The sequence below is a fragment of the Apis florea genome, unplaced genomic scaffold (assembly GCF_048593485.1).
Source record: "Apis florea isolate Af1SG1 unplaced genomic scaffold, ASM4859348v1 contig_1630_pilon, whole genome shotgun sequence".
Lineage (NCBI taxonomy): Eukaryota > Metazoa > Arthropoda > Insecta > Hymenoptera > Apidae > Apis > Apis florea.
Genome location: NW_028256425.1, coordinates 205,157 through 231,619, shown reverse-complemented (window position 1 = coordinate 231,619; position 26,463 = coordinate 205,157). Strand labels below are relative to the sequence as shown.

The 26,463-nt window shown below is 35.0% G+C and overlaps 1 protein-coding gene across 1 annotated transcript; it reads left to right on the top strand.

Moving 5' to 3' along the window:
- Positions 1 to 790: 790 nt before the first annotated feature.
- Positions 791 to 25,525, top strand: LOC100867207 (uncharacterized). The gene is made up of 8 exons (XM_086907460.1): positions 791 to 1,860; positions 4,820 to 4,987; positions 10,119 to 10,303; positions 12,153 to 12,391; positions 12,986 to 13,264; positions 21,386 to 21,728; positions 23,224 to 23,512; positions 24,573 to 25,525. Exons 2-8 carry the CDS (start codon positions 4,826 to 4,828, stop codon positions 24,789 to 24,791), a joined length of 1,716 nt encoding a protein of 571 aa, XP_086763586.1. The 5' UTR covers positions 791 to 1,860; positions 4,820 to 4,825; the 3' UTR covers positions 24,792 to 25,525.
- The last annotated feature ends 938 nt before the right edge of the window (positions 25,526 to 26,463 follow it).

Below are 26,463 nucleotides of genomic sequence, written 5' to 3'. Positions count from 1 at the left end.
ATGGGACGGAGATGGCGCTAGTTGTGCCCAGAAGAGGAATCGCCCGCCATAGGTCTGTCGCTTGCATTAACGGTAGTGATGGGACTGACTCGATGTCTATCCGTCGGTTTTGAAACGTTAAACGCGCGTTAATTTGAATATTCGTCCGTGTCTCGTAAGAAAAAAAAAAAAAAAGAACGATCAGCAAATATCAATTACTTAAATTACCTACCCCCCTATGGGCAAATATATATTTCGCGTTTACAAGCTTCGTCTCTACGATTATCCCGTAATATAACCTCGAGTTTTAAGTTCAATGACTAATGCTCACCATTAATTTCGCAACATGCGTGAATATGACACATGCGCGCACGTGTTCGTGGAACAAATGGCTCGATTTCATGCGTACATAACCTGACTGACCAGCGGAGAGCAACGTTGAACCTGACACGCTAACATTTAACGGAGGGGAATTGAAAAAGTTGACGAGCAATCGACACCAGCCGCATGTCGTTTCCATCGCTAATCAATGGGGCCTCTCTCTCTCTCTCTACCTGTGCCTGCCTCTCTTAACCTGCCATCCCCTGGTAGGGGGAACGCAGCGCTAAAAAGAGTGGGTAAAGGAGTTGGGACCGAGGGGAGGGGAGAGAGAGAAAGAGCGAAAGAGGGAGGGAGAAAGGGAGGGAGAAAGGAGAAGGGGCCCGGTTCTTCCACCACTCGGCCCTGTTACGCGTCTCTTTCCCTACCTATGTCCGTCTCCGTCCCTCGAGAGGCCCCGGGACTAAAATTCAGGACGGAAAACCGTGCGGTTAGTTGTGAGGCTGGTGGCAGAGAACGCGTTACCGGCGATCGCGAGTCGATCAAGGTGTGGCGATTCGTCCGAAAGAGAGAGGAGAAAGAAAGAGAGGAGAGAGCGCGCAGAGGATCGAAACGAAGCGAGAGAGGGCCCAACGCTGAAGGATAGACGTAATCTCGACTCGAGTCAAGATCCGCCCGTTCTCTCTTCCACCCGTTCGTAAGCTAGCTCCTCCACCTTTCTCATTCCTTCGTCTCTCCCTTCATCCGCGTTTCACTCGAGCTGTTCGCGGAGGATCTCCACCGTGGAGTCAGTATCCCGTGATGGTTAGGTACGCGCGAATCCACTCGCGCCGCGTCGTTGACAAGTGAACTCTGTCTCCAACAAAAGCGACGCCTTTACAGGATCCCTAAGGAAATTTTTCTTTTTGCTTCCTTTCTCTCTCTTTCTCCCTCTCTCCTTCCCTCTCTCCCTCCCTCCCTCCCTCTCCCTCTCTCTTTCTCTCTCTCTCTCTTTTTCCTCCGAATTTCGTAAAAATCCTCGAACGTTCCTCGTGACTCCACGTTTTCGTTCCATTTCGTTTCATTTTCTTTCGTTCCACCGTATTCACTCGAGGTTTCTTCAAGCGTATACACAGAGTAAACAGAGAACAACGCGTAGCGTGTGCATATAAAGAAACGGTGGAGAGCGTGGAAAAGTGCTTTGGACTGAAATCGCGCAGCTGTCAGATCGACCGAAGCGAGCTTCTTTCTTCTTCTTCTTCTTCTTCTTCTTCTTCTTCTTCTTGTTCTTCTTCTTGTTCTTCTTCTTCATCTTCTTTCTCCGCTTCTTCTTCGACGAGCTAGTGTGCTCGGCCAGGATTTGTGTATACACGTATATACGTAACTACATATAGACAAGGTTGTGCATGCTGCAACACGTACGTGGGCCGTACGTACCGTACAACTTGTTCTTCTGCTCACTGAAACCAGCCGCCTCCGCCGCCGCCGCCGTCTGTCTACAGAAGATCCGTTGCCTCTCCGCTGTGCTGCGTTGCTTAATTCCTGTGAAAATCGCGGCGAGCATCCCGGACACATTTGCTGCTGGTCAGTTTTAAAATTTTGTTTCCTCTCATCTTTTTTACGCAGTATCTCTAAAAATTAACATCTTGGTTTTAGCTCAAGTTCTTTCATTTTCTTTCCTCTTTTCTCTTCTTTCTTTCTTCTTGGAAGGAGAATATATATAAGATGAAAGATATATATTCTCGCCAAGTAACTTTTGTATTTTTCGTAAGAAATATTTAGTCACTCCGGTAATTTGCGTGTTAACTCGATGTATCGCTCGAGGATACATGGTATTAATTGGCAGTTAATTAAAATCGTAGATATTCTTGGAAATATTGATGTTGGGATAAAGATAATAATTCAAGTAGGAACATGCACATTATCAATGATGAAATGGTCGATTTAACAGGGAAGTCGAGGAAATTCGTTTAATTATTTCCGGCGCGGTGATGAAAGCGGTAGATTTGAAAGTTGCGATTCTTACTAAATTTGACTCGCGACGTTCGAATAATCGTGGCAACGTTTAAACGATCGTAATTTCCATTCATAGAGACGTTTCGACTATCCGATATGAAGTAATAAATGATTCGATTCCCACGTCATGCGCGCAAAATTTATCCTGTTAATAGTTGCTTCACGCATGCTGCTTTCTTTCTTTCTTTTAACGTTACAACTTTTAGCGAAACGATTAAATTTATTACAGATTATTAATAATTAAATTAAAGTTGAATAAAAATATGTGGGTTATGCCCCATTTAAATTATTCTCAAATATTTTGGATCGTTTTTGATAATTGCATAATATTTTTCCAAGTCAATTTTTCTTTAACGAAATCATATATTTCTGTTATAATAGCAGATCCAATTTTTCATTTTTCACAAAATGTAATAAGGCTATCAATTTTTTGTTACGTAGTTTAACTTTAATTTTGTAAAGCCTTGTTCTTTTATTGGAATCGTCGAGAATTTTTGACCGATTTTTATGAAATTGTTATTATGCGTGTATATTTCTTAAATCATCATTTTGAGAAAATTCCAACAAAGTTGGCAGTTTTGGCGGAAGAAATCAAACCGATTTCCTGTTTTAGCTTTTAACTTTGAATGAGAAAATTTTCATTGATTCGTATTGATAATTTAATATTAACAACGATTAATGTAGATGTCGAAACTATTAATCAGAACTGATACGTTCGATGGTAATGCATAGCCGGATAAATCGAATGCGATTTATCGTTAAAAGAAACATAACTCTCCTCGTAAATAGTGTTGTGTCCCAAGGTAAAGCGAACCTATTACATATTTACGGGTACACGCGAGCGTATAAGATTTCGAAACGCGTGTAATGCATAAATAAAGAGAGCAAACCTATACCGTAAGAGCGGACAGTATCGTGTACAGTTTCGCATGATTCGATCGCGTGCATGTTGAGCGGTTCGAGTTCGAACATTTCCAAAACCGAGAATCCGATTGTTCGCGAAACAAATATCTTTTCATTTGTATTCCAGTCTTTAACTATATGGATTCAAAATTTCGCTTCGATATTCCTTCTTTAATTTCGCATCTCCAAATGTTGGGATAAATAAATAAATGTTTTTAGATATTTTTATAAATTATATCGACGAAGAAGAGGTAACAAACGCGGTAGAAGCTTGAATATTTGAACATATCTTGAAAAAATGAAAGATAACGATAGAATTACTTTTAATGATTTATAAAGATATCATTGTTTTAATAAATAATTATCCTTTGATAAATTTATGTTTACGAAATATATATAATTTCTACGTTTATTCGAATACGGTTAATTATAGAATCTAAAATGTGTTTCATTGGATCAAATATTAATTTCACTTTTGATATATTACAGTATTTTACGTTCGTATTATTGCATTTTCGTATTTTTCCTGTACACGTGTACATAAACATTCGTAACTTAATAGCCGTCAAGTATGAAAAGAATTATAAATAAAAATCAATTTTAATATGTTGTGTAGAGAACACAAAAATCGTGTCGTATTTCTTAAAAATAATAAATTATACTTTCACACTTGTTTAATTATGGATTTTTAAAATCTTTCTTTTTCTTTGACTATGATTAATTTCCTTGAAATATTCTGAAATATGAAATTTTTAACATTCTTCGACTTCTCGAACGAAGAGTTTAATCGTTGGAAGGATGTTTGAATAATTAATCGCGTAGAACGTATGAACGGGTTATGGATGAAAAATCGGTCGATAATTGGTAATACGAGGTCGACATTGATCGTGAAAACACGTTTCTGTTCCGGTTCCTGGGATATTTTCGCTCGAGATACGGCGATGCAGATCGGTGGGAACCGATTCTTCGCGAGACGGTTTAACCATAGAAAACGGGTTTAAGCGTGAAAGTAATCGAGGAAGCGGATGAACAGACAAGCAGTTTGTGTGTACTTTGCCGATCACGGTTGCAAGCTTGCCTGCTGTGGAAAATCGATGTTTTTTTCGCAAGAGAAAAGTTAGATATAGTTAGGTTACACGATACGTCCAATGAGAAAATACTCGGCTTTGAGAAAATTTCAGTAATTACTACGTATAATGAGAGATAATGCACTGGCCTTGATTAGAATCATACTCGAACAATACGTTCGATTAAATGTTGGGAAAATGCTTTACAATATTCCATTTCACGTACACAATATCGAATACTTCGTTTTAGTTTCAAATTTTCAGAATTTTTAACGTTCCAAATATTCGATCTTCTAAAATTTCAAATATCAAAATTTAGAGATTTTTCCATTTCTTCGATAACAATTTTCAAAGGATTCGATATTAAATTTCCTATTTTACAAAATTTGCAAAATTCAACATCTTACTATAGAATTATAAAAGATTCAAATCCAAACCTATATACGCGTTTTCCAGTCACGATATCGCGATCTTTCCGTCTGTTAATCCTCAAAGATTCGAATCGTGGAAAAGAATAAAAGCTGATAGACGATGCGTCTCTTCTTTGTTTCGAACAGTGAGTGATGGCCCTACGTCTGAGGAGCAGCAAGGATGTTAAGAAGAGCTCGTACTACGTTTGGTACTTGGGCGCGAGGGAGGCCAAGGGGGTGGACGCAATGCCCGGTGCCATAGCTTACCTGCTCGAACGAGAACGACTGCAGGAGCCTTTCAAGGTCACGCTACAGGTGAGCGCTACCATTTCGGAGATCCGGTTTCGTGACCGAAAATATCGCTGAAAAAAAAAAAAAAAAAAAAAAAGACTAATTGTTGGGGTCGAAAATTGGGAAGAGCATAACCATGTTTCTTCGTTTCGTTCGTTTCATTTTTTTTTTTTTTTTTTTTTTTTTATAGAAAAGCAGTTTTAAGTGTTAAATTTTTTTCGAGTAATTAAAATGATTACATTTCGAAATTTTATTAATTTTTCGTCCAATTTTTATTTGGGAGTTGAATTTTTTGAAACTTTTATTAGATGACACACAAAAAAAAATAGGAAATGAATAAAAAGTGGAGTTTTATTAAATTTTTCATTGTGGTTTTGATTTTGTTGCGTTCAATGCGCTCGAGCAAGCATTCATCGGGTGGCAGTGAAAGCAGTTTGCAGGTCGAATAAAAATCATCAATTTATGACCTCAGCCTACATACCAAAATCGCCAGGCCTCGACCTGTTCGAGACGGTTATCAGTTTCCTCGAAAACATTTGTGTTTTTCTACGAATTCGCCTCGAAATGAATAAAATCGGAGTTGAAGAAGGGAAGGGAGGGAGGTTGGACGTCGAGAATTGATAGCTTCTCGTAGCTTTTCTCAGACATAAAAAAAAAAACCAAAAAAACGTTATATTTTTGATATGCAAACGACTATGCGGTGATGATGGTGACTAAATTTTACGGTGACGTTATACAATCGAGAATTCACGGCGACAGAATTTAGGGATGGAACAAGTTTTGAGGTTTAGTGGCCATCGTAATCCGAGTTTTTAAATTCCTTTCTCTTGTAGAAATCGGATTTTAGAGTTCTTTTTTATTTAAGTCGAAAACGAGTTGGTGGTTGTTAGAAATGCTACGAATAAAAAATGATACAAGTTGATACTAAAGTATTATTTTTATAATCCTTTGTATTTTTCTCAAACTACCTGATATTCAGATATACTTTAATATACGTTTAAAAGTCTTATGTCATTTCTGTTTTTAACCTCTTAAATATAGTTAGTCTCAGAACGTGGTCTCTATAATGCCACGTATTTTTATATTTATATACTTTTTTTATTATATTTTTATATCTTGTTTTTATTTTATTTCGTTGTCACGATTTTACGAATACATAAGTATCATTGATATAATGAATATATATATGTATTTATCGTTTATAGCAATAAATTCTTATACTTTTTAATTTATTTAACTTTTATTAATTTTGAAGTAATTATGATAACTATTCTAAGATTTTTGAGCAGATTTATATAGCAGGAAAATGATGAACAATCTTATGCGGTTTCTTAAAATTAAGAAAGTTCTATTTGTGAAGATTTCTTCGAAAGTTAGATTCTGTTATTACGAAAACATGCCACGAGCAATTATTGCATCAGAAAATTTTCTGGAACTATGTGAACCAATTCTTCTTTGCCTATATATTATTGACCGAATTTTCGATGATCGATAATTCTTCCTTTTATTTCGATTATTTCATTTTAATTATACAATGCAAAGAGAGACTTGCAAAAACAAATCGAAAAAGAGAAGGATGAAAATAAAGTTTCTTCGTTTCGTTTCGTTTCGTTTTCAAGCGATTAGATATGAATGAATTATTGGTAAGACGTTATCGTACGTACTTAACATAAGTGAAAAATCTGGAATAAAATTTTATTCCTCAAAATTTTATTTTTGGAAGAAAATCAAAATTGAAAAATATATCTACGTTTAAGATGATATTCTTGTATCCTGTCTTCAAATTTAATTTTCTTTAGTTATTAAATAGAAAAATTTTATTCCATCAATCTTCAATCATGATCTATTTCTGCTGATGATTAATTGACAATAACGAATAGTGTCTCATCTTGAATACACAAGCGAATACACAAATTTGACAAATTTGACAAATATCCGTACTCGATTTTCTCGAAAAAATAAATGTTGAAAAAAATTGTATTCTTTCCTCTCGACTCATTCTTCTACGAAACCCTCTCTGAATTACTCTGTATTACTCCATTTAAATAAATCAAACTTAATGTAATTTCCCAGGGTCAAAGATACAATTAAACTGAGATTAATAAGAGATCTCATGGAGTGAGGTTAATTAGATAAGAGCAATAAAAGATTCATTGACCCGAATGTTACGGAAATGGGCACGAAGCTGATACACAATCCGCGTTCAATATGGGAAAGAGAAAATAAATGGATGACACCGAAATTGTATCGCGACCGTTAAGCTGGCATGTTACTCGACATTCCCGTTGCATGCCAATTGAAATTTGCTAAAGAGGGTTGCATGTCCGATTTAAAAATCATCACGTTATCCCTCCTTTCAAATTATTTCTTTATTTCGTGCGAGCATTATTGAATTATTTCTTCTCTGATCATGTACGTGAAATCCTATGTATGTATATGATTTTTGAATTTTATTTTTTTCACCTAAATTGTTGTGAATATTGTTGAAAAATATAAAGAAAATAGAATGATATAAATAGGATATATTTTAATATTTGGATTATTATCGATTATCTTATCAAATTATAGATAGTTTAAAAAAATATTTCAATATTAGAATTTTTATACTTTATTCGAATATGTTATAGTAAACAAATGTGTACGTATTTTCAAAATTTTCACGTGTTTTTTGTTTTCTAAACGAAACCATATATTTTTATTTTTAATAATTTTATTTTTTTTTATTCACAGTTGTTAAAAATTTATAAAAAGGTTATTAGTGTTACTTTTTATCGAACTAAGAAATATAATCGGAATAAAACGTACACCTATAATTAACTATTTTAGATTTAGATACAAAATTTTAAAAATGACTCTTTTTTTTTTTTTTTTTTTTTACAAAGATAGCTGCTCTTTATATGCATAAAGATAAATAATTTTTATCAAACACAAAAATATAATACTTTTGAATCGACAAAATTCTCGAATCAGGATGTGAGTCACAGGTAATTTCTATCGCAAAAAAAAAAAAAAAAAAAAAAAATTATCTCTTGGAATCGTAGTCCAAGGACTATTATTCGGTAATTTATCACACGTTTAAGAGCGAAGAAACTCGTCGAAGCTTCATCGCGTGGAAAACAAAGGTGTTCTCGTATCGCCTCGTTCAATCTTAATGGAAGGTCTTTTGCGTAGATTTAGGCGTTGTGTTAATTCACGGCGGGCATGCTTGTCTGACAGAAAGAAACAGAGAAAAACGAGAATATAGAGAAGAGGAAAGGGGGAGGGGAAAAAAAAAATATAAAATTATTACAAAATCCCGCAAAAGGCCCAGCTAATTATTGTGCAAGTGTAATTGTCGGTACCCGTTGCGAGAGATCGCTTGCCTTGAGAATATTTTAACTCGCCGAATTTTCGCGATGGCAGTTCGCGACAGTTTTAATGAACAGTCTTCCAGTTGGATGAAAATTACCCACGTCATTTTCTTCCCGACCGATTTCTTGAAAACCGCAGACGCGAGGACAGGGACTGATTATTGTTCGTTTCAGCATTGGATTTTGTAATTTTCTTCCAGTATCAAAGATGTGTATGGATAGAAATATAAAAGAGGTCGTTTTAAAAACTTAAAACTCGAAATCTGTATTTTGTTTTTTAGAAATGTTCAATTTTCGTTATTTTTCTTAAAGATCTAGTAGAGATAATGTCTATTCAAAGAAATATTAAAAAAAGTTTTAGAATTTTTCAGTATTTCAGTAAAAAACTTTTCGCATGCTATTAAATAAGAAAAAAATACACAATTTTTTTGTAATTGTTTTTTTAATCAAATTGGATAATTAAAACTCGATGCAAGATGTTTTTTTTTTTTATAATAATAAATCATTAGCTTATCAGAAGCTATATTGTTACTTAATTAATTATTAAACTATTAATAATTCGTTAATAGTCACAGTGGTTTGAAGTTATTTTTAGTCTTTTCATGTTTTTATAAAAACATTCTAATAAGTATAATTTTTCCGAAATTTCAATTTTACTTGATCTATTTTAATCAAGAATAATCTCTTCACAATTATTATTCAGGAAAATGTTCAATTTCGAGAAGAATGGAAAATTAGAAATTTATTCCTCGTGTAAAGTATCGAATTAAAATTCCAGGTATTATTTCTCCGCGATATTGTATCGCGTTAACAATCGGTTATGACGAAAATTAGTTATTCATTAGTTTATTCTTTGATTTTTAATAGATCTTCGCGATCATTAATGAAAGGATACGCAGGCAATTTTAACGCCCTGGCAGACAATAATCATCGACATGCTTGTACGCACATTCCTAAAAGTTTGATCGTAAAGAGAAAGTCTCATTTTTTCGTGTTCACTTTCATCGTTCTGCTGTTATTATTTGCTTTCCAAAAGAAAATTGCCTTTTTACGCATTCATATGCAAAAGACAGAGTATCGTTATTGTTATTGTTACGGGGAAAGTATTCTTTGTTCCCGATGACAACTTCACTTATCGAACATTATTGCTTATCGATACGTTCATGACTATCGCTGACATTGAATTGGAATGTATCAACAGGATATTCGAAATGCTGATGATATAAATGAATCGATGCAAACGTCAATTAAAATATTCTCTACGAAATAAGAAAAATGAAAGAATATGTAGATCGAAAAGCTGAAAATACTGAATAGAAACTTATTGCAATTGTATCTATCTAAAAATTGTTATTATACTATGAATTCATCGATTATTCATCGCAATTTCAAATATTTGTTAAAACGACTGATCCATTGCACAATTGCGAGAAAAACATCAAGAACGAAATACGTGAATTCCGAAGGAGGTCTCCACATAACCGAGGAAAGATAAAAAAAATTAATAACCTAGCATTCCCCCACAGTTTTTCAAGACCGCGTCTCCTTTTGAAGCATAAAATCGAGGCGACGTTTAACGTTGATTAAAACCCGGCTCACCGATGCGTTACAAGCGTGGAAGTAGCACGATCCTCGCGACTATATACGATCCATCGGTCGATTTGCATTTTAGTACGCAATAATGCCGCGCGTTTCCGTGCCCGTGTAACTCATCGTCGATGCTTGGCCCGCGTCAAATCACCGTTAAACGGGGCTGCTCGTTAAATCGGCGACCAGCTGATCGTACACGATTTTACGATTGCCAGGTGAGCAACAAGGGGCTGAAGATTATACAGACGGTCCATCCAGGCGGCTCGACCAGGTCGGCTGTGAAGCATTTAGTGCCAGGACACGCTGTACTTGCGGCCGTGCAACGAGAGGACGTCGTCGCCGCAACTCTTCTGCTTCCAAATCCGGCCACCAACAATCCTGTCCACGTGCACGCGTACAGGTTACCAGAAACTTGAGAATCATATTTTTTCTTCTCTCTCTCTTCTTTTCTATCTTCTATTCTCTTCTACCCTTGTCGGATGTAAGGATTATACCGCGAGGCTGCTCGGTTGGACGTTTCAAGAGAAATATAAAGCTCGAACGTGGTATACCGAAGATTTGAAACTTTAAGCGTTCTTCTACACGGTGAGACTTTTTTTTTTTTTTTTTTTTTCGATCAGATGATAGGATGGACGAGGCTGGAATAAGTCTCGTCATAAACTTTATACAGAGACGAGAGATTCGAAATAATACCAAGTGATTTGCATCGTTCTATATATAAAGCACTTTAGATTCTAGAATATCTTTAGAATTGTATATCGCTTTGACCGAACAGCGCGGGATTACGTTCGAGATTTTAATCGTTCAAGATCATTATACATTTAATCATTTTTCCTCGCCTTCAACGTTTCGTTATATTCCATCGTATTATCATTTTATATCGGTTGAATTTTAATTGGAAAAGGTGGTAGCATAATCGTAGGTCGGATGCATTCGTATTCGTATTCTTTATTTGAGTAATTTCTTGCAATTTCTTCATCGGCCATTCTCTTATTCGTATGATAATTGAAACAGCGAATCGAACGATTAGAATCTAGTTTATTGCCTTAGCTACGGCAATATTGTAAGATAATTTAATTCTCGAATTGAAATTCGAATTGAACGAAAGATGACCAATCGAGGTATGAAGTGAAAAGAACAAAACGACGATTCAATTAACCTCGACCGTCTAGAATTTTTGGACGACATTTCTTTCCTCGAAATATCGGATTTCTTGATTCGTGTTATCATAAATTATCATAAATTAAAGAGTATCTAATTAAAGAGTATATCGCGCGAAGCAACCAGTTGGCGCAATCTGATCGCATTAGTACCAATTAACGGATAATTATCCGGAAAACGAGGCGCGTTACCAATTGCATGGATCGTCGTGAGAGATCCGAGATCGAAACGCGTTAATTTCCTTCTCTATCTCCTCGTTAACCGTTGTCAGCGAGTTCGAAGAACGGAGAAATCCCTCTTCGAATCCTTCCTTTCTTTCCTCTTTTTTTTTATCCGCCAAAGCGGATAAGACGAATCGAGGTATGCAGCCATTTCATTCAGATCTCAGGCATCGTTTGTCTCGCTAATTAACGAGCTGCGCGATTCTAACGGGTCGCTAATAATAAATTCTTGAGACGGTGTTCGCACCGTGTTAATCCTATCGGCAAGAGAACAGCCTTGGCATTGAAAATTCCCGTATTTCCTTCATCTCGTGAGAAGAGTCTCGTGTTTCTCCACTATTGCTTCCTCTCTTTCCTCTTTTTCTTTTTTTCTTCTCTTCCATTCTTTTATCTCCTCTCGCATGGTGGAACGATTTACCATACGTAATGGAATCGTGGATTATACAACGTTGGCATTGAATTAGTGAATCGGCGGTTTCGATCGAAACCAGGTAAATGGTTCATTCGTCGTGCTGGCCGCGATTTCTTGCCGAGTTCATGGAAAATAATAAGTAAAGGTCATCGATTACGGTGAACGTTATCCCAATGCCGGGTGATTAGAATTTAAAAGAACGGAAACTAGGGATTACGAAGCTTAGCCTTGACTTCTTTTTCTACTCTATAGAGATAATGTAATGAAATATTTAAAACATTAGAACAACCAAGATCGTATAAATCAGTCAATAGTTGCTCGATCTTGTAAAATTCTCCCAAATTTTCTTAATTTCTTTATATTCGAATTAACATCGAGTGATAACAATTTTCAAGCGAATGATCCGAATGGCACGAAGGCTGCCTTCCTTACGGATTCCATTCTCTTCACTTTAGATGCGACTCGGTGGAAACGGCCGAATTGTTGGGCGGCCAGTTGAAAGCACTGGCGTCGCACACGGACAACTTGGCAAGGGTGAACTCGGTGGAGGGCAGAGCTCGTAGCAATTTAGGGAGCGACGGTCGAAGCACCAGGGAATCGGAATCGTCGGAAGGTAGCGGTGAACTCAGACACGATTCCGTGCAGACCACCACGATATACGAGTCCTTGGCTGCGGAATTGCGTGCCAAGCTGGGTGAGTATTCCCTTTCCGAGTTATTTCCTTCTTCTTCTCTTCGAATTGCGTCCTAGAAACGTCGTAGAAACATCCTATCTACTCGAAATTGAAATTATATTTCGTTATAAAAAAAAAACGCAGTTGCGTTTCAAATTACAATAACTTTAAAAATTTTGCACCGCGCGTGTATTTTAAAAGGATTCAATTTCAAGTTATACCGACTTGTGCTAATTGCATGTGTACGTAAAATTGCAATCCTACAACTAACATTTTAATTGTAAATTTTATCTGTATTTTCAATCGGTGTTTAAGTGCAATTGCAAATGCGAAAAATCTGCACCGTGTAACACATAAATTATAATTTTATTTACATTTCAAAGTTCAACCGTGTTTGCATTTTTCACTGCAACTGTAAATACAAAATTATAATTTTTTTTTTTCTACATTTCAAAGTTTGCTCGCATAAATATATAAATCGCGTATACATTGAAGTACAACCGAAGTATATTTTAATGGGACGCGATTAATAATAAAGGCAGAAGAATTACAAATTAGAAAATAAGAAATTGGATGGAAAAATTCAAGCAACAGTCTCGACTTGCTTGTTTTCAGGCAGAGGGAACTCGGGTGACAACGACGTGGGTCCAATTTTGCTACCTCCGCGAGATTACGATACCGTGCACAGACACAGAGGCAATCTGGCCGGGATCGAGTTCAGACGTTGCTTGAATCAAACGATCGTGGGCGGTAGCACTACGATCGACAGGGGAGGCACGAGAAGCGCTGCGAGCAGCGGGATAGGATCGGATAGCGCCGCTACTCCTCCGCCCTATCAGACCCATCATCCTTTGGGCCCCAGACCCTCCAGACCTTCCAGAGATTCCTCCTCGGGTAAGTGCTTTCTTATCTCGTATTTTTAAACGATCAATAATTATTGCGGATAATTAACCACGCTTTATTATATTTTATCTCGTGAAAATCCATCGTCGAAACTCTGTCTAACTAATTTTAGAGTTCGCGCTTTCATTTTAACTCGTATCTACGCGTTTATCGTAGAAGGTTAAATAATAATTAATTAAATATTATATCGTTAAATAGGTATAATTAATTAAAGTGGATAATATAAATTGAACACTAATTGAAATTGTTATCGAATTACGATGTTATCTATGATTCGATAATAAATTAGTTACGAATTAATCAGACGGTTCTTTGCTTTCTCTTCTTATGCTTCTTCATTTTTTCAAACATCGAGCCATAAGAAGGCAGAAATTCGACTTAATTGCAAAGCAATCAACAATGTATTAACGCCAGAAAAAAAGGAAAAGATTCGAAGGTTCAGTCTGTTTCATCCAAGTTAGCATAACTGTAAGAAAATCCTCGTCATCGTGACTCGTCAAGTCGGTCAAAATTTCGTGTCATAATTCGTTCACAATTCCAAACAAATTCACGATCACGAGTCACGTTACTACCCACGAGACTCTTCAAATTTTATTTTATATATTCGAATCGGTATCGCGAATTTATCGTGAGCGAGATGTCACGTGAAATTTTGAAATTTCCATAACGAAAACGTTGGCAAATAGCGCGAGAGGGAAGAAATTACGACAGCATGGAGGCGTTACGTTCTCGATAGTCATGCTGAGCAAGCTGTGAAATTTATCGCGAATGAAAAGCGCGAGTGTTCACCGTGACCGCGGTGCGAACGATACGTATTTATTTAAAAATCTCGATTCTCGAGTAATTGAAATTAAATTTACTCTCGGTTGCTTCTCAGCCGGAGCAAATTGTCCGAAGAGGCAATTAGAGGGACTCGTTCGTTTCATAACGTTCAATTACGATTCGCTAGTGGAATCGTGATCCATATAAGACGAGGCGCTGTTATTCCGCGCGAGTTTCAAAATATTTTGCAACCCGTGATGCAAGGATTTCGTTGCTGCTACGATATTCGCGCCACCGCTTTTGAAATGTTCTTCATTCAGAAAAGTAAACACGTTTCGGATCGTTGTTTGAATGAAAATCGTTTGCCTCGACACTTGTGGTTTTTACGCGAAATTATATAATACGTATATACACGTGGATCGATAAGACGTGCATATATCTGTATCTGCATAATAAACATAATCACGTAGATATCGCGTGTAAATTTGAATAGTTTTTTTAAAAAAGATTAATGGAAATATTATTGACAGATGCGCGAGGAATGTTAAACTGTTGAAAAATTAAGAAAGAATATACAGATTTTTATATCTAATAAATTTTCCAAAAGATTCTTTTCGATCGTTTCGATCATTTTTCTAGATTTCGCGATAATTCGATCGCTTACAACGTTTTAATAATTATCAATTATCCCGATGTATCAGTTATATACGAACAATAAAGTGTTTCTCTACTTTTCGTAGATTTTCAATATAAAGATATTACGTTTCTAATCTAATTATCTAATAATTTTAACTAGTGTTTTAATTTTCACGACACGTTTCCGTTCGAATATTCGTACGTATCTTACGTACAAACTTTACACGCATTTTATAATTGAAATTTCATCTTACGATTAAGTAGATACACGGTGCAAACTTTCGTTTAAATGGAACAGTCGTTTCTGAAGCACCCCCGTGTTATTACAAGCACGGACTACCTCGTAGTTTCCTTTCATTCTACAAGGATCTACACGTACCACGATCGAGCACGATCCTTGAAACACTGAATGTTGAACTCGTGTAAACACTTTCGAGAAATGGGAGATTTAATTTCATAAGGAAGCGCAACACGATTGATCGATTTTGGTTGGGTTGGCGAGAGGGATCGGGAAAACAAGAAGTGGAGGACTTTCACTTTCGTGCAGCATCGAGCGACGCGCGATCGTTTAGCGGGCGTAATGGCGCGTTCAACCGGATCGCCTAATTTCCTAGGAAAACGCTCGAGCCGCTTTCCACTTGGCAATTAGACGACAATAGCGCGCGATTATTCTCCTCTCCTTGCCACCACGAGTCGAGACTTTTTATTCGAATCACCAAGATTCCAGATCCATACGATACAACTGTGAAAACTTTCCGCTCGATATGTACTTGCGTGTTCTTGTAATTATTTTGACGATGCTTCTGCTCACAGATTTACAGAAATTTATCAGATAAGAACGAGTCTTGTATTCCTGGTCTTACATACCTATAAGTATGACAGGTTAAATGTGCTTGGTCATTCTGCTTTTACCGTCATTTAAGAATTTTTTGAAAGTTATACGGAAAGTTATATAATCTTGAATTTCTACACCCACTGTTTATTGTACGCTTAATTATCGATTTATTCTTATGATATGATTTCGTTATTATTCTGTTATCTATATTTCGAGATATAAGTAGAAGAAAGTATAAATTCTCTCATCTATATGTTTTGGAACAAATTAAAATTAAACGAATAATTTTGGAAATAATTTTATGTGAATATTATATTTAACTCTTAAAACATAATTGTAAAATATATATAATAAATTCAAATTAATATTCTATTCGTATTTATATTTTCTTCTCTGTTAAAAAAAAAATAATAAATGACGATTTAATTAGGACGGTTAAAGTTCTAAAAAAAAAAAAAAAAAAAAAAAGAAAATGCGAAGGACTTTCTCCAAAATTTCGATCGCGACGAAAAAGCCGGCAAATTCGAAGTAAAAAAAAAAGGAGATCCGGAAGATTGGTGGCGATGACAAAAATTTGGACGCTTTCTACCTGTGGAACAGGTGGCCGCGTGTGTTCCGCCTCGAATCTTATCGGTGCTCGTAGAAAACCGGGCGGAAGGCGACCCGGTAACCCAGTTTCTCGTCGTGCTACGAAAAATCGTTTCTTCGTACACGTTCCCTCCTCTTCGTCGTCCACCCGTCCTGCTCCTCTTCGATTTTTCTCTGTCCGCGTCGTTGCTCCTCGAGCTGAATGCAAACGCGCCTCTAACATCTCACCCGATTCTCTCATCTGCTTTCACTTCGAATCGGTCGGCGACGATTCTTCTTTGGAATTTCGTGCCGACAAATTGTTGAACCATACATCAATATCGGAGAAAGTTACGTTTTTGGAAACTTGCTTCTCCACGCCTCCTTTTGACTCGAACTTGTGCTCTTTCTTCTCCATTTTCTCCATTTGCCCGATTTTGACCGATCCGCGATACGAAAATACGTATCTACGTGCTTCTGCAACTCTTCCGTATTTTTAATTTTTAATCGGCGATCGAAAATCAAAGATTGATATTTAATCATTAATCGCGGTAGAATTTGTCATTCGAATCGCCAATCTGTTATACTTTTACGCGTTGTTTTATATAATGGTAATGATAGTTAAAGCGGTGTCGATATATCTATTTCAATTTCCGGAAACGTTTCTCCATTTAATCAATATTCTATTTGTTACCAAAGACCGTCCTCTTGATTTTATTGCCTCGAGAGTAGGTCTTAACATTCTACTTTCTAATCATGCAAGGTATTTGATTTTCACGAAAACGAAGTCTAAAGAATGTCGATAATTTTATTCTTAATTTCCGACATATTTTTACACCCCTCCTTTTATTCTCTTTCATCTTACTTTTAATTGTTTCAAATCGTTGCTTTCGAGATTAAATAATATTTCTTCTGATCTATCAAATTAAATTTTAAAACGACAAGTTGTTAATCGTGGTTAAAATTTATAAGAAATATCCAAGGATCGAAGAAATGTCAAAATTGGCTCGTTCTCGTTCGCCATACAACGCGTTCTCCTGTCTCACGTGGTGGAACGTGTTTTTGAACGGACGACTGACCCATATAACGAATAATCGAATAAATTTCGCGGACGAAGATAAAGAAAAGAAGGGAAAAAAGAAAGAAAGAAAAAAGAAAGAGGAGATATACTGTATATTATACGTCGACCTGACTTCGTATTATAAGTACGTGCACAGAGGGGACGTTGGTATTGGGCACCTGTTACGGTGGAAGGAATACCGTTAGGACGTCGTGTCAGCGGCAGGTAGCGGCCTACAGGTACACGCATACATCTTACCAGGGCTCTCTGTCGCAAAAATCAAGCCGCTTCGACACCAGGACCCGATGTCGAGACGCTGCGCTGCTACTCGAATCGCTACACGGTTTCAGGTGGCGTGTACCTGTTCCGCTAATTCGATGTCTGTCATCCGATTAGGACTATCTGTTGCGTATCTGCGTGATGTATTGCCAAGCAGAGTACGTATTGGGAAAGGATTTAAGGACATGGACGATAATTATTGTATATATAAAATCTGAGAAAATTTTTTTTATATAATTGTAATTATGTAAAAATGATATGATGAATTGCTGATATGTAATACGTGTATTAGGGATGAGGTTAATTAATTGAATATGGAATTGTGGACGATGATGCATGGTTTAATGATATATTTCATTAGATGAATCATTTTATTTTTTAAGTGAGTTTTATAAAAAATGAAATGAAAATTGGAGAATTATGAATGATACATCATCAATAATGTATTTATGATAATACACTGCCATATATTATAGGAAAAAGTTATATAAGAAAGAGATACGAGGTACGAGAATGTGGAATTACGGATGATGATACTTGATCTAATGATATATTTTAGTTTTAAAATATATATATATATATGGATATAATTATGAGAAAATAGGGGAATCATAATAACAAAATATTATTTTACATAAATAATATATTTACTTTTTGTTTATCGATTAGTGTTATTCGATATATAATAATATAATATTATAATATTATTATAACTAAAAAAGATTAAACGTTTCAAATGAATGTAAAAAAAAAAAAAACTTATGATTTATGATAAATTATTAAGCAAAGAAGTTTTTAATGTTTATTATTTAAAAGGAAGCGAGTTTTTACCGATTATTTAAGACTCGAAACAAATTTTTAATCTAACGAATTAAATTGTTTTGGATTTATAATTAGATTTTTTAATAAAGTTACATTGAATAAATTCCTAATTGATATTTTTCCAAACTCGATAAAGATTTGATGTCGGTATAACATTACTATGTTCCTTGATTTAAATAAGATAAATACATCGATTCGATGAATTTATTTGAATATCGAATTATTGTGAAATATTCACAAATCTGACTAAATCTGATAAAAATTCTAATTTCAAAATACGATAGTTCGTTCTTCCTGTCCAGTTTTACATTAGTTATCTATAGTTTAAGATATTCGTTCTTCCTGTCCAATTTGCATTAGTTATCTACAAGTTGAGTAAAATAAATTTAAATGTTATGATTGAGAATATGTCCAAGCGTCGAATAACTGTTTCTTTGTTCAAGACAATTAAATCGTGAATGGAACGAGAATCATTTGATTGATTTACAACACGACACGAAATAATTACACGATTTTTCACGTGGTTATGCGATGTTTCCTAACTAAATGTGCCACTGACCGACTAAAGCGAGTTATCATCGATGTTATTTTTTATGGGGACTCGCTATTAATCTTTCTTGGATTTTCGGGCTCGATTTAATCTTTTTACCTATAGTGTCTATTATACAATTATCCTAATAAATATCTACATACATCGTACATCGTGTATTTTAATACTTTAAATGTACACGAATATAAATTATACTCGAACAAATTTTCCTCGAACTCTAGTTTATTCTAAAATCTAAAAAAAGATGAATTGCAAGAATTACATACTTCGATAAAATTTCATGTAAATGAGGAGAATTTATAGTAGAGTTTCTCGATCTATCTAGAAATTACGATCCAATATTAAATCGTCTTAAATTTCTTTTAATAATGAAACACGCGAATCATTCGATCATCCGATACAGTTTCAAATAAATATGATACAAAAATTTCTCAATTCAGAAATACAAATGTTATTTTTGTCACATTATTGTCACATAATTTTGTACCATAGAGGAAATAACATAGAAATTGACAAACCAGCAACATAACCAAAATCCATTACCGAATTTTACTAATAAAAGTGAATATTAAAAAAATAAGATTAAAGATGCACTACTATTCTGAATGAAGCAAAAATAAAAAAATAAAAAAAAAAACAAATATGAAAATAGGGTGTTGATTTACCAACAATGGGCCATAATATCTATCTTTTCCTCTATCATTGGTGTTTTACTGGCCATATAGGAACCCGTTTCGCAACAGGTGTCTCGAGGACATGGCTCGATCACGATTTCCACGTTCGTATCTCCATATAAGCGGCGCTTCTGGCTTGTTCGCGATCTGGCACACTTTGCTCACGATCCGTGGCTCTCTGTATCGCCTCTCGCGCGTTGATGCATCGCGTGAAACTATCCCGTGCTCGCAAGATTCCGGCCGCTGATTAAGACGATTAATTTATCGCCACATTCGGTAGCCGCTTTACTTTTGATATGTTACTTCGTTCTGAAGATACTTGGCACAAGCTTTGGCTGTGGGATCATCGAGTCGAACGAAAAGCAATAACGTTTTATAGATTCTTTCATTGAATAGCTATTTCTTCTTTCTCCTTTTTTTTTAAATGTCGCGTATGATGTGAATGATGTTTTTTTTTTATCGTAGGAATGTATTTGCAGAGTTTAGTGGCAATAATCGTATCTTAAAGTTTTTTTTTTTTTTAAATTATGTATCGTATTGACTTATTTTAATTCTAATTAAAAAGAGACAAAAGTATCAGTGATCTTAACTCGAAAGATTTTAAACTTTTAAAATGAATGATTTTAGATATTATTTGTCGTTGAGAAGAATTTAGAAATTTATCTAAAATTTTGAGATTGAATTAATTTTAGAGAAATATTAATCGATCATAATTTGTAAATGAACGAATGAAACGCTAACACAAATAGAAACATAACTATATAAATGTCAGCTATTTATTTCTATCTATTTCCTAATTCTTCTTCTTGCTAGAAATATACTATGTCGATTGACAGTTGATGCTCGATTTCAATAGAATTTTATGATCCAATGATTACGATTCGTAATCCAATTCAATTGCCTTCCATCATCGAGTAACAATCACAATTTTCAATCCATTACGAATGGCAGAACGATCGAGAAAAATCGATCAAAACGATACACGAGAACAGTGGAACGATCTCTTCTCAGAAGCCAAGGATCGTCGTCGATGATATTCAGAGGAACCTCGGGCACTTTGCCTTTTAACTTTTACCCATTGCAGCATTCCACGGGATTACGCAAAGCGACAACTCTCGAAAGGCTGATTTCCATGAGGAGCCTTCCATTCTCCTCGTGTCCCTTGCCATTAACCATCATCCAGCTCACAACGATGATAACGATGACGATTGACGAGATATACGTCATACTCGGAATATACTTGATGAATTCGCATGGAAATTGACCTCGTGGAAGGTCAACAAAATGGGAATAAAGTTCCGCATTCTCGGCCCACAGCCCGAGGCAGCTGTTAGCCTGACTCCTCTTTCGGCCTCTTCCGCCTTCCTCCTGCCTTTTCCATCTTCTCTTCCAACCTTTCCGATCTTCCGCCAAACAACTGACAACAAGACATATTGGTCTTCTCCTTTCCTGATCTTTTGCGCAAGAGAAAGACGCATCTTGACTCTCTTCTACAACGTTCGTATGCGAGAGAAAAATATATTTATCTCTCTTGCTTTTGGATTTTCTGTACTTATAATAATTTTGGGCTTTTGTTGTTTGTTGCAGGATAATCGAAATAATTTAGGATAATTTAGGATAAAAGATTTTGATTTTAACAATTAATTTTAATCTTTATCCGATTTTTATGAATTAGTTGGTCGAAGAAATTAAAATCAGATATAATTAAAAAAGTAGATGAAATCAACAAATAACGCTAAATAGAAAAACAAGAAAATTATATATAACAGTTTTTTGATCATTCCATTCCTATTCAAACTTAATAAATAATAAAAAAATTTATATCAGACCATACGTTCAATTATTGATGAATAATTATCGATAAATATCTCTTTCGTTCGATTCATCGTTCGAATAACTCTCTGAAACGATTCGTGGTTTGTTTCAGACGACGATTGGGGAGCGCCAGCAGAAGAGAACGATTATTTACCGGAAACAGAAACGACTGGAACAAGTCTAACGTTGCCAAGATTAGCCAGAAGTCCCGAAAGATTGGCCAGCCAGGTGAACAGAGGTGTTTCACCGAGTTGCAATAGAAGTCGCAGGGCACCGGAATTCAGGCAACGGTCGCCTAGCCCTCAGTATCAGCCTAGAATCAATCCTTGCGAGGTGTCCAGTCCCAGAGAGAGATTCCAAGATGCCAAGGAGATGTTCCGAGCCATGGAGAGAGAGGCCATCGCAAGGCCTGTTCTTTCACGACAGAGAGATGTGGAAAGTCATCCTGTTCACAGGTACGGTTTTAAATGTTTCTGCCACGTATTCGTTTTCTTTTCGCATTCCCATTAAATTTATTATACTATAAAATTGTATACAAAACTGTAATTTTACCGCGTATAAACCTACTTAACAAATTTAAATCTTGGCTAAGGATATGTGTAGATTTTTTTATTTATTTTAATTTGTCCGTTCAATCTATTTATTTTGAGATATTTAATTTGTTTAAGAATATATAAATGGAGGAAGTGGTAGGAAATTTGTTCCTATTTGTTTCAATTCTTGGATTATCGCGAAGCAGATCTGGGTTTTATTTTAAATTTTGCAAAATAATTCTGAAGAAAATTTACGATATTATTTCGTAATGCAATAAAAAAATGTCGTTTCAAAAGTGCGTTTTTCAAAATTGCTCGAGTCTGTGAAGCGATGCAAGCGTCACAAAATGGCATGTCGATGTCTCTCTCCTTGAAAACAATCCGGTTAGAAAGCCTTGAAATTGAAAAGAACCCGATACATCATCGAATAAAAAGTAAAAAGTCAAGGTATGTGCAAAGTCGATCGAAAACAGCTTTCAGTACCACAACCGTCATTATGGTAAGCGTCGATCTTAACAAGTTCTGGGTATTCGTTTTCTAATCCAGAGAATCTGTGCACCGATCCCATTGTAAGAGAGGACCGTTCCCTGCCGCTTCTCATTTTCTCTCGAGCCGACCAGAAAGACTAGTTTTAAAAGGCCACGCGGTTGCCTTTGCTTTTTCCCTGGCTGACATTCGTTTTGGGCCAGCAATCACCGGTGTCAATCTCGGGTAAAAGCTGTCCAACCAGCTGGAGAACGGTCTCGAAGCACGAAATAGTTGAAAAGTCGATGATTATTTCGTAGATACACGCTTCGGTCCATTGACAGCATCTCTCATTCAAAACACGAGGTCGAGGATATACATCTCAATAGTTTTGCTCGACTTGATTTCTATGAAAAATTATCTCGTTACTCTGAACCTGTTTAAGATTCTATTCTTAAAGATTAGATGGATTAGAATATTCAAACAAGTTGACAAACGTTCCTGTCGATTTATTTTGCGAAAAGCAACTGTCAGGACTGGTACGTGGCAAGTGGAACAAATTCGGAATTGGCACACGTACCTTTCCAACCTTCTCCAAACGTGTCTGGAAATTTGCAGAAAATCTTTTCTTTAATTTCATATCTATTAATTTTTATTGGACGCTCAATCAACGAAATATGAAATATATTAACTCTAGAAAAATTTAAAAATCCATTTAGGAAATTTTCTCATTAAAAAAAATGTTTTCTTAATTAAAAAATTTCCAAAAAATTACTTATCACCATTTTTAATTTCAGCATTTATGTATATGAAAAAATCAGTAATTTAGATATATTTCTTTCCATTTTTCTATCTCCTATATACGATCCCTACTGCATCTCGATCTTCTAGGATTCCTCGACTTTGATCAATGTTGATACTAATTCATGTGTGAATTTTTTTATACCAACAGGGTTGAGTCAGCAAGACAGAGCCACGAGGAACAACCGAGTCGTCAACATCCGGCGAGCAACAGTTCGACAACTGGCCACGAACATTTGATCAGACGGAATCATTCGGAGGTATCGGAACGGGAGAATGATGTTTCTTACAGAGCTCGACCACGGCCACGAACCCATCATTATGCGATGGAGCGAGCAGCGGAGCAAGAGATCTCGAGGCCTCGGCCGAGAAGCTTCTACGAAAATCCAACGGTTGGAAGAGACTTCCGAGAGCAAAGAAACATCGCTGATCCGAGAGAAGTAATGACCATTGATTCCACGATTTCTCTCTCTGATGATCGTCACATTCTGTTCCTTGAGATTTCTGCCTTGAAATCCTGTATAGCGTCGTCGAGAAATTACGTTTAACTCTCAAAGAGTTTTTTAAAAGATTAGACCTTGATAGATGTTTGATCTAATCTAATTTTTAATTTTAATCGATTTATCGATATATCATAATTTTGATTATTTCTTGCTCCAAGATTTTCAATTCTGCGAAAGTTGAAGAAATTTTTCTTCGAATTAAGTTTGGAAGATTTAACTTCCTATTATTATTTGTATATTAACTTTGTTATTTAAATTTTAAATTTGCAAATCTACTGTAGGATCTTCAATTTTACGAAGATTCCAAGTATTAGTTAATTGACATCTTTGGGTTTGCACTTTCTAAAAGATTGATTTTGTAAGAAACTATTAATAGCTTCTCTCGATGACGAAAAGTGGATTTTCACTTTTGCTGGTATATTATTTGCTCGTGAATCTGTTCCTTGTGTTCGTCTATTTTAGGATATAAGCAAATATAAATGTAACTAACCATTCGCAAATAATATGTAACTTAAATAACAGTTACTTAAAATTATTCAATTCGCGGATATTGTTAATAGAAATATGTAGAGCTATTCTAATTACTTTCAACGCATTTCTATTTCACATATATAATACTCGCTTCACCCTTATTTTATTATATTGATTCTTATAGAATTCATATATCAAATTTCAATATTATAAATTTTATATTTCATGATACTTCGTTTTAATCTTTCGATCGTCTATTTTATATAATTTAATTACAAGTATATTCCTTTTCTAATACTATCTTTAAATTCTTTACAATTATCTATTCATTTCTTCAACTTTTTATTTTTACATATTTATGTTAAATTCATATGACGTTACCAATGTGCTCTTACCAATATGATATTGATATTAATTTTTTTATTTCCATTTTATTTTTTATTTCTTGTTAAATCAGTGATACGTTTCTTCAATTGAAGATTTTATCTTCTATTAAGTTATTAATATGCTTTTTTTTCCCCCACAGGTTCGAGATTTCCGTGACCGCGCACACATGAAGGAAATACGCGAGAAAGTACGCGCCAGGGCAACCACGTACCAAGAACTTTCTGAACACGAGAGATATCCAGGTTTAGACCGTGACAGCGCGAGACCACCCTTGGAAATCGTGCCCACCCCGGGTCGATATCGACACAGCTATGCAGAGCCCCCCAGACTTGGTTTGGCGGCTCTCCATCCATACTGAGTCGATTTACTCGTTGTTAACTAATAAATTATTTAATTAATCGACCGTATCGTTATCGTACGATTCTCTAAATGGCCGTCCTCGACGATATTTTATGCGTCGAATAATTAAGGGGAGCAAATGAAAACCTGAAAAAGATGAATCGTACAAAATCCATTTTACAAATTGTGCTTTGTTCGTTATGGAAACTTACTTGATCGTAAAGGATAAACTTGCAAACTTTTAGACCTAGACATTGATATTATTATGTGTATACAGATGTCATTTATAAATCATGTGATTTTTTTCAATTATAATTTTCAATTCCTTAATTTAATTGAATTCCAAGTATTTTCATCTTCATCAATACGTTTCCTCGATATTATCTGAATATTTTTTCAATTCAATCGTTGCTGTGGTTTTTTCGAAAATAAGTTCACGTACTGAAATAGAAAATAAAATAAAGATTCATTACAAGAGATAATAATTATGAAGCTTTTGTCTCTTTATCATTGTAAGGTTTCATTTGCCCCGCTTTTATAAATTCTAAAAGGCTTGCGGATGATTTTTGTATTCGTCGTTTTATAGACCTCGATCCTCCTCGAGTCGTGGGTCTTCTGTTGATCTCTGACCCTGACTTACGTGCACTATATTGATATCCGCGCCGGATGCCAGATTAATGATAATGATAGGAACAAGTAACAAGCAATAATATTGACAATAACAAAAATAATAATAACGTTAATAACAATAAAGATTGGCATTATTTTTCTTTATCCTCTTTATGCATTCTTTAGACTAATTTAAAGTCTTCAATTAATTAAGGAATAGTTGAGGTAATATTTTAAAATAAATATTTATTAATCTAATGACATTTTAAATGCAATATTTTTGTTTTATATAAAAATAATTAAATGGATATTATTTTCAGATGAAATAATATTTTATAATAAATATTTATTGATAATATTCAATTTCTGTTTAAATAACGATAACTATTTGAATTATATCATCATTATTATAAATTAATTTATGAATTCTATTTAAAAAAAAACAATAGAAGCAATATTTTAAGATAAATGTTTATTATTGTTATCAAACTGTTTTAGATGCGGTTTAATAACAATTTCTATTTTTATTGTTCGAACAAAAATAAATATTTGAAGATAATTTATAAAGGATAGTGAAGAGGAAGATTTACTTAATAATTCATGATACATGATTTGGGGAAAAGTTTCCAAATATATATATTTAAATAATTGAAAGACCATGAAATAAATGTTTCATAGAGACAGAATCCATTTCTTGATGCGCATAACACGAATTGCAGTCGGATTCCTTTGTATCTCTATTGTCTTTTGTTACGCCTCCTTGTTCCAATAGCTACATAATTGCCACGAATTATCTTAGCGCAATACTTTTCTATCTAAAATACCGTTATAATTTTTTCTAATCGTTTGAATTAGAAAGTATTTCCTGTCGTTTTAATTTTAGAGAAAAAGGTTATTGATCCTTTTCTCGCGAAACAATTTATTTTATGATCCAACAGATTATGAAAATTTTTAACTTGAGAAAATATAATTTTCTCCTCTTATGTTTCGATTATTATATATTCCATTTTTAGCTTCCACGTTTTACGATCTTTATTTTTGCTTTAAAACGACAAAGAAAAAACACTTTAAAGAAAATTAGA

Excerpts from the sequence above, each read along its gene's own strand:
- LOC100867207 (XM_086907460.1), top strand. The coding sequence starts at position 4,826 with ATGGCCCTACGTCTGAGGAGCAGCAAGGATGTTAAGAAGAGCTCGTAC. Across the intron at positions 10,304-12,152 it reads GTCCACGTGCACGCGTACAG|ATGCGACTCGGTGGAAACGG; the intron begins GTTACCAGAAAC and ends TCTTCACTTTAG. Across the intron at positions 12,392-12,985 it reads GGAATTGCGTGCCAAGCTGG|GCAGAGGGAACTCGGGTGAC; the intron begins GTGAGTATTCCC and ends GCTTGTTTTCAG.